This window comes from Lithobates pipiens, unplaced genomic scaffold (assembly GCF_037356315.1).
Source record: "Lithobates pipiens isolate NorthernLeopardFrog02 unplaced genomic scaffold, aLitPip1_a1.2 Scaffold_8, whole genome shotgun sequence".
NCBI classification, from domain to species: domain Eukaryota; kingdom Metazoa; phylum Chordata; class Amphibia; order Anura; family Ranidae; genus Lithobates; species Lithobates pipiens.
The window spans coordinates 666,036,923-666,045,764 of NW_027507903.1; the positions used below are offsets into that span (position 1 = coordinate 666,036,923).

Below are 8,842 nucleotides of genomic sequence, written 5' to 3' on the forward strand. Positions count from 1 at the left end.
ACATAAGTGCGGGCCAAACATTGGCTTTTCTCCCCATTCAGGGAATACCTGAATTTGCAGGGTGTTCGGTGGGTGTTTGCACAGTGCAAAGTTTTTCCCAATCAGGGTGCAGTAAAAGCTGGTTGTTAAGGAGCAGGGCTGGGTAGCCGGCTGTGGCGTCCTTAACAACGGATGAGTCATCAGCTGTCAATGAGCTTCCCCGCTGACAGCTGAATAAAAAAACCAATTGCCGGTAAAAAAAATCTTTAAACCCCCCCCCCCCCAAAGGTCCTGGTATGGAGTGGGGGGGGACTCCATGCTATTCCCCCCCCCCCCCATAACCAGGGTCCCGGCAATTGCAACCGTGAGTCAAATTAAATGAGATTTGACTCTTTTTGTTTTCTTTAGAAATTTAATTTTTGCTGCAGCAGGTTCTATATGTATCTATATTGGTGTGTACTTTGTACACTATGTACAACATCTGGTTGGCTACCCTTACAATGCTATAATATTAAGAAATACGTATATTAAACTGAGCTTATCAGCCCTCACCTTACCTGGCTTCCAGACTGACCGGGGAGACCACCATATGTGATGTTCCCTTCCTGGATGGGTCTCTTTGAATTTTTGGGTGAGTGTTGACCCCCTTCTCTTGTTTTCATTGGCTATATGAGTTTCTCGTACAGTACATGTAGTGATGCATTGCATATAGTGAGTTATGTGTGTGTAACTTGTGTGGGCATGTGTAGTGACTCCAAGACTCTGGTGAGTAGAAAAATTGCAGATTACAGCTATTCCCCAACCCCCGCAGCTAGCATCATTTCTATATTCTATTGGCTGCAGTTGTCCTCTCCCCTCTGCAGATCTCTGACATCTCTTCTGATCCTCCATGGGCTTTCATCACCCCGTTTCCTCTGATTCCCCCCCCCCCCATGTGCTTCAAGGGACATGTATATGTGCAGCTGCAGGGTGAGGAATGTCTCCTCCGCTTATGATTGGCTGTCTGTGGTGCACCAACACACATGAGAATCCTTCACACTAGCAGTCGGGGGGTGGTATAACCCCCTGGTTGAGCCCAAAACTGCTCCCCCTTTAGCTGCAGAGTCAGCAGTCAGGGGTGAACACATGTTGTGGCCATGAAGCAAAGCAGGTACCCCTTTATTGCATTCAGCAGATACCACCACCCACCAAACATGACCCATTCATAGATTTCATAGGATCTGGTTCCCATCACATGATTCTGATTGCAGCTTCCAGGTCGGTCGTGCCCAGAGGAACCCTTCCCCCGGACTCTACAGTAGATAGGGACACTCTGCCACCACCCCATATCCATGTGTAATGCACACAGTTGCAGGGTGGTGGCGTTGCTTTAAGGGGTTAAAACAGGTGGTGAGGAGATGAGATATTGTCAATCACCTCTGAAAAGTGATCTGAGTATGGAACACTTTTCCAAGGAGTGTCAGTCCCTGCCCCTAGTGTGAATGAGCCCTAAAGCTGCCCATACATGGATGGAAATTCAGCCGGTTCAGCGGGGATCGGCTCGATGTCGATCGGTGTGCGGTCTGCTCAGCAGAAGTCAATCATTAGAATGATTTCTATAGAAGGGGCGTGTTGTAAAAATGTTCTCAATCCCAACTGGCTGCCGCCATTGGTCAGTGTAAGTCGCCTATTTACAGTTCTGTGTTCCTTCAATTCTCACTGGTTTACAAAAAAAACACAAAAATTTACAAATTTCTTATTTATTAGCTCAATACAGGTCCATGTTCTAGAATGAGAAGGAATTTTGTAAGTTATGTTGTATTTGTATCCGCTAATAATGATTTTCCCGTATTTTCAGCAAAAATATTATTTTGATAAACATTTGCGCAATTATCATGTGACTTAAATCTAAAAATCGAATAAACCAAAAACCTAAAAATCAGTATAAGTGATATAATATAAAATCAGTAGTTATAAAAGTGATCCCATAGAATTCTATTGGTGATCCATTCTATGGGGACACATTATATTAGGATCCATTATAAAAGTGATATAATATATGATATAATAATGTAGATACAATTATCAATTCCACATGATGACAGCGATATATGATGGAAAAGAATGACACAATCTTCAAACTTATTATATTCTTATTTCTACTACATATTGTAATCTTATATTTTTTGTGGTCTCCAGACAATGTCATATACGGTATTTGGGCCCCCGGCTTCCCTCGTAGGCATTCAGAAAGATAAAGTAATAGATTAACCCCGTGTTCTCCTTTTTCCCATAATACATCTCTTCTTATTCAGCACAGTAGTGCAGAGTGTGAGACCCGGAGCAACCAATCAGATGGTGTGACTGTTAGCAGCACTGTGATGTATATTGGTGTTCAGCGTGTTCAGGGCCACAGAGGGGGTAGAACCGGCCATCCTGTAAGGGGTCTGGGCAGCTTTATGGTGCAGGCAGTTCAAAAAGCTGCTGATCACAGCTCAGAGCCCCACCATCTCCCCCACAGTGCAGATGACTTCTCCTTCCCACCAGCTGCTGCAGGGGGAGCCACAGGGGGATCGGTTTCAGAGATTGGCCCCCCACTGCTCTGATCAACCCCTCCTGTCCCCAATCTCCATTCCACACAGCTCTAATCCCATGGTGGCCCTCTTCTCCCCACAGCTCTGCCAGCTTCTCCTCCTCTCTCCTGCTGGCTGTCAGCTGCTGTGTGCACACAGGGGGACCAGTAAATATGTGATATTTATCAGCCCCTTCTTTTTCTCAGTGAACACAGTGCGTGATTGATAGTGATCACTTCTGTGTTTATTCAAAACTGAAGCATGATAAACTGTGCTTACTATGCTTCCATTGGTGAATGAACAGTAAGCCTCTGTACAGAACACTTCCTGTTCATTCATTTCCTGCAGCTTCAGCTCCAGAGAAAGAAGTGGGGATTTCTGTCCTCAATCTCTTCTTCTGCCTCAAGAGTGTATCATCAGAGGTCTGTATGGACCCCTGATATTTCACAAAAGCCCCCCACACACAGGGCTGTTAAAAAATATAAATAATAAAACAAAAATAAATTGTAAAAAAAAACATAATTAAGGGTTCCTTCCCACAGGTAGTCTGGCTACATGAATTTGCTCATGCGGCTGAAGCCGTGTTCAGGGCCATACACCTGACCCCACACACCCATCCAGGCTGGGGGGTCCCTGTCAGGTAATGTACAGGGCCCCATGATCTCTAACAGCAGCCCTGAGCCTGTTCTCTGGTCTCACCCTCTCTCTCTTCCCGTATATTCTACATATTACCAGCCTGATGTGTGCCGTGTCTCTGTAAGGTATTGTCCTCTCTGGTGGGGAAGATGAGGGTGAGACCGGAGAACATGCTGCACAGCAATATACATCTCAGTGCTGATAACAGTGACACCAACACTATTATATTACTTATACATTTCATTAAAGTCTATGCCAAGCTAAGAACTTTTCTTCAGAGTATTGGATGGAGTGAGGGAGGATTAGAACCCCTGTTGTGTTTTTACTGCTATCTGGGGATTCCCCTCACTTCCTGTCCTGCTGACAACATTGTACCGGGCAGGAAGTGAGAGGAAATCAGCAAAGGGGACCCAGACATACATTTTTAGTAGAATAGGGGAAGGCCTAGAGCCCCAGTCAGATTTTATTACAATTGTGGAGAGCTCCCCTCACTTCCTGCTTGGTAAAATGGAGACCTGAATAGCAGTAAAAACCGGACAGGGGTTCTAATTCTCCCCCACTCCATCCAAAACTAAGAAAAGAAAACATTATGGATGGACATACACTTTAATGATACATCACATTTTATTGTCTTAGCAGTAAATCTCTAGATCCCTTCTTCATATATTTCCTCTGAGATTGTTACATTTCTTTTCATCTCTATTTAGTATAGATTGTATGGAATAGGAGGAGGAAAGAGAGGAGAGGGGACCCCATCCTATCCAATCACAGCGACTGCACTGCACCCCGGACAGAGCGACTGCATGTGAGGGAGGGGCAGGGAATAGGGGGAGGGGCCAGAGGAGGAGATTGGTGATGTCACACACTGTGATAACTTTCTGTTTAATGATTACAATGAAAGTAATTGTCATGAGATAGATAGATAGATAGATAGATAGATAGATAGATAGATAGATAGATAGATAGATAGATAGATAGATAGGCCACACCCCTCTTTACTGACAAATAGGAACATGTCATTCACTGTTACTCCAGTAACTGGAGAGATCTCCTACCCAATCACAGGGAGTGACAGAGGGAGAAATCACAAATATAAGAAAAACCTGCAGGGACCTGACTGAAGTCCCTCCCACTGCTTTATCCTATTGGCTAAAAATTCTACTAATCCCACTACCCATCTTTGTGACATCACCAGTCTCTGGGCAGAGTTCTGACTATTACTATTATTCCCTATTCCCCCCACAGATCTTTATACAACCTCCCCATACACATATCCCAGCATGGGGAGGCTCAGTGAAGGTGGTGGTGAAGGTGTGGAGATGTCGGATCGGGTCACACAGATCATAAAAGGAGATCCGTCCGACCTCATAATCCAGATCTATCCTGACTCTGTTACTGGAGAGATTGGAGGGTAAGAGGATCCCTTTATTTTCATGTATCACCCTATACTGATCACCATTCCTGTACAAACCCCAGGACTTCTTATTCTTTCCAATCACTGACCGCCTTCCTCCTCTCCTGTCTATACTGGGGTAACACATCCCGACTATCCAGTAATCTGATCCCCCGACATCCACTTCCCAGTAATGTCTCCCTGAGGAGAAACTCCGACTGCTCAACACCTGAGGATAATCCTGAAATCTCTCTGGTGTTTCTGGATGATTCTGTTTTCTATGTGACCAGGATACAGTTTTCCTGTCATCTGATATATGGAGATAATTATTGGCTGTATTTACATCCAGTAATATGTCTGCAGCTCCCTTTATATAGGAGGATACATTTACCTCTGTTATTATATTAGATAATGTGCGTAATGTGTGTGATATCCCATCCACATCCAGACCCCCTCCATCATGGAGGAGCTCCTCATGTCTCTCTCTGTCCTCATTATCTCCATCCTCAGTATCACACAAGTCACCTGTGTCTGATTCCTGTAAGACAGTCAGTGGATCCGTCACGTTACACAGCTCCTCAATGTGACGCAACTTCTTGGACAGCTCCTCCTTCTTTATTTCCAGATCCCGGATGGAGATCCGCTCTGCCCTCCCGGAGATTTCCCTCAGGACTCTCTTCTCCAGGTCTTCCAGACGTCTCCTGAGATCTCTAAACAGGACAGTGACTCTCTCGGTGTCACCAGCTGCTTCTTCTTCTACTTTCCTCCTGTGTTCCTGCAGACTCTGGACTCTTTCCTCCGTCTCCTCTCTCTTTATCAGAAGTTTCTGCAGAACATTCCTCAGTGTCTCCTTCTTCTTCTCAGAAGCCTCATCCAGCATCTTCACCTGGTGTCCTCGATGTTCTCCAGCTAAACTGCAGGTCACACAGATACAGGTCTCATCCTCAGTGCAGTAATACTCCAGGATCTTCTTATGGACGGAGCATTTCCTGCTCTCCATGGACAAGGTGGGGTCACATAAGACGTGTTCTGGAGACTTTTTGTGAACTTTCAGGTGTTTATCACACAGAAAAACTTCACAGTGCAGACAGGATCTAACAGCAGGCACAGGAAAGTCCACACAGTAAGTACAGAAGACCCCGGACTCCTCTTGATGTGGCTGAGCAGAAAGGAAATTCCCCACTATGTTACGTAGTGTTATGTTCCTCTGCAGTGCAGGCCGATCCGGAAACTTCTCTCTACATTCAGGACAGGAATATCCTCCAGACCCCTCCTGCGTATCCAGAACACGATCAATACAGACCCGGCAGAAGTTGTGTCCACATCTCAGGTTTACAGGATCTGTATAAATGTTCAGACAGACGGAACATTCCAACTCAACTCTCAGGTTAGCAGACGCCATCGCTGACAGCAGAAGAGAGAAATGACAGTGAAAATCTCTGACACCGGAGAAGAATGCAGTTGGGAGGGTCACTTCCTCCTACACGGGGCGAGGCTGATCCAGATCAGTATTATTAAAGTACTGAAAAGGAAGTTTTTTTTCCCACAGTAGTAAAGATAATCAAACCTCCCAACTTTGAGAGATTTTCAACTGCCCCTGAACTCATCCAATGTTATCTTATGTGTACATGTACACAGGTTTGTTTAATGTCATTTTTAGGCAGTTGCATTTATAGGCTTTTCTTTGAAGGCAAAAAAATGAGTTCAGACGCCGAAGTTTCTGACGTTTCAGACACCAAGCGGGCTAAACGTGGCTAAACGTGGTAACTCATGTTCAGCAGCATTTCGTTTACCGGCATTTTTCATTTTTGCCTATTTTGAAAAAAAAAAATATTTTTTAAACGCAAACACGGCTAAACATGGCATGTAAACGTGGCAAAACGGATGTTTTAAACGTGGATTACTATCTGTCAAGTTAAATCGTTCAGGAGAGGTTGTAAATATGTCCCGTGTACATTAAGCCTTAGGCCTCATGTACACGGCTGCTGGTAGACGGACGTTTAGCAGTTGGCAGTTTTTTTCAACTGCCCCTGAACTCTCCTCTATGTTATCTTATCTGTCCATGTACACGGGGTCGTTTATAGTCCTTTCTAGGAAGTGGAGATTAGAGGCATTTTTGGATACATTCAGAAGCTGAGTTTACAGGCATTTCAAGTGCTTCTAAACACGATAACTTGCATTTAGCCACATTTCGTTTAGAGGCGTTTTTCATTTTTGGCTATTTTTTTTTAAGCGATTCTAAACACAAACGCAGGAAAACGCCACTATACGTGGCATATAAATGTGGCAAAACAGATGTTTTAAAAGTGAGTTACTATCTGTCAACTTAAATCGTTCAGGAGAGGTTAAAAACGTCCCTTGTACATAAAGCCTAAGGCCCCTTGTACACTAGACGTTTAGTCCAAGTGTGTCCAATTCTGGGATATTAGTGTCCCCAGGAGCCACAGGTGCAGCATCTAGTCCTGCTTCCTGCAGCCTGGCTAAAGGCTGACATACACGGCAGCTGGATGGGGCTGAACACTTTACTGCCTTTGGAAGAAAGAAGGCCCAGGGACTAAAGACCACCATTTCTTTGTGAAGAACAAGGAAGGGTTCCTTACTGGATAAGATTGATAATTCTGAAATCTGTCTCATTGACATAATACACTGATAAATCCCACCTTACAAGTAAGGTCAGCCAAGGGAATATCCTGAATGAGCTCAAGGAGAGGCTTCTGTAGAGCCAACATGACCAAATTGAGATCCCGTTGTGACACAGGTGAATGAAAGTGGAAGGAATGTGAGCCACCCCTTAAACAAAGGCCTTTAAAAGGTAATAAGTGACCAGCAGTCAAGAGAATGGCCAATGCTAAGACTTGATGCAACATATATGGACAAATGGGAATCCTGCCTCTAATAAATAATGGTAGCACTCACTGAATAATCAAAAAGTACTAACTAAAGGCAGTAAAAATATTAAACAAAAATGATGTAAACACACACCCTAAAAAGTTAAACTACATATATTTTATTCGCTATAAAAGAGCAAAGTACAAAAGGCGCCAATAACAATGTAGCCGCCATAACCCGTTGCAGGGCAGCCTTGACTTTATGGGCTTACCAGTTACCTTCTCTTGGCCGGCTCCTCCACTTCTAGGGATTCCCAAGGTTGATACCCAACGACTTGAACACTGACACAGATGAAGTCCTCTTTAAAAGGCTTTATTTTGCAGTAAGAACTCTCAAGTAACAGAGTCTCTTAGGGGACAGAGGGCACGGGTGAAGAACTCAGGCACCTTGAACTGCAGGTATAGCAAAGTCTCTATTTCCACCCACAGAGTAGCCACTCGCAGCTGGGTACTTCAAGGGTGAACAGATCTCTAGCCAGAGATCATGGCAGTCAGCATGTTCACTCAAACTTGAACAATCAACTAAGGGTGAATAGGAACCTTTTTCCTCCATATCTGGAATGTTTCTCGTCTCCTCAATGGTACTGGAAAAGTGTGAATTTGTCAATGTCCTTCTCAACTCAGTAACCAGGCACTTCTCAGGATGCCACTTGCCGGCCCTCCTCCGAAGAGTCCTCCCCCGGTTACTTCCACGAGCTGCGGTGTCCCTCCAAGCCAAGAGCACATTCGGACACTTTGAATCCTCCCTCAGTTACTGCGCCTCGGACCAGCAGGTTCCGAGATTCAGGAACAGACGGATCCCTACCCCAGACCAGACAGGTCTATCAGGGGCCACTGACAGGAACATGTTGCGGGGTGTCGAGCACCCTGTGACCGGGACCCCTCACGGGGCTACCCCGGTCCTGGAACCAGACCAGACCACCACCAGTCTAATGAACAACTCCGGAACCCCGAACACGTGACCCACACCCCCTTAAGTACCCCTTCCCAGACTCCTCAGTGGGCCCCGACATTCCCACTGATTGGCTCAGAGAAGGCCGATAGCTAAACATCCAACCAGACCTGGTTCTAACCTGTCATGTGCACCTCACCGTTCACATGACCAGGCAGAACTTCCAAACACAGCCTGGCCAGACTGGTGTTAAGGCCTACCTACACAATTAACCCTCAGAACCCTTATTGTTCTGAGGCAAAAACTAAATTTATAGGTGTGTGACATTTGATCCCAAATGTGATCCGCTACAACAATATCCCTTAATCCCCTATAAAAGACCAAAAGGAGGGCACCTAGTACAGGGAATGATTCTCCGATGGTCAAACAACTCCCCGAAAGCTTATATGACAGGTGATCCAAATAATTCTCCTCTCAAAATAACGAAGGGAGAGATAGATCA

General features: G+C 45.1%; 1 protein-coding gene across 1 annotated transcript; it reads right to left on the minus strand.

Moving 5' to 3' along the window:
- Positions 1–1,702: 1,702 nt before the first annotated feature.
- LOC143961890 (E3 ubiquitin-protein ligase TRIM39-like) lies at positions 1,703–5,965 on the minus strand. Its single transcript, XM_077471224.1, has one exon. It carries the CDS (start codon positions 5,960–5,962, stop codon positions 4,391–4,393), a length of 1,572 nt encoding a protein of 523 aa, XP_077327350.1. The 5' UTR covers positions 5,963–5,965; the 3' UTR covers positions 1,703–4,390.
- Between the last annotated feature and the right edge of the window lie 2,877 nt (positions 5,966–8,842).

Bases quoted from the DNA above. Each gene is read 5' to 3' on its own strand.
- LOC143961890 (XM_077471224.1), bottom strand. From the start codon at position 5,962: ATGGCGTCTGCTAACCTGAGAGTTGAGTTGGAATGTTCCGTCTGTCTG.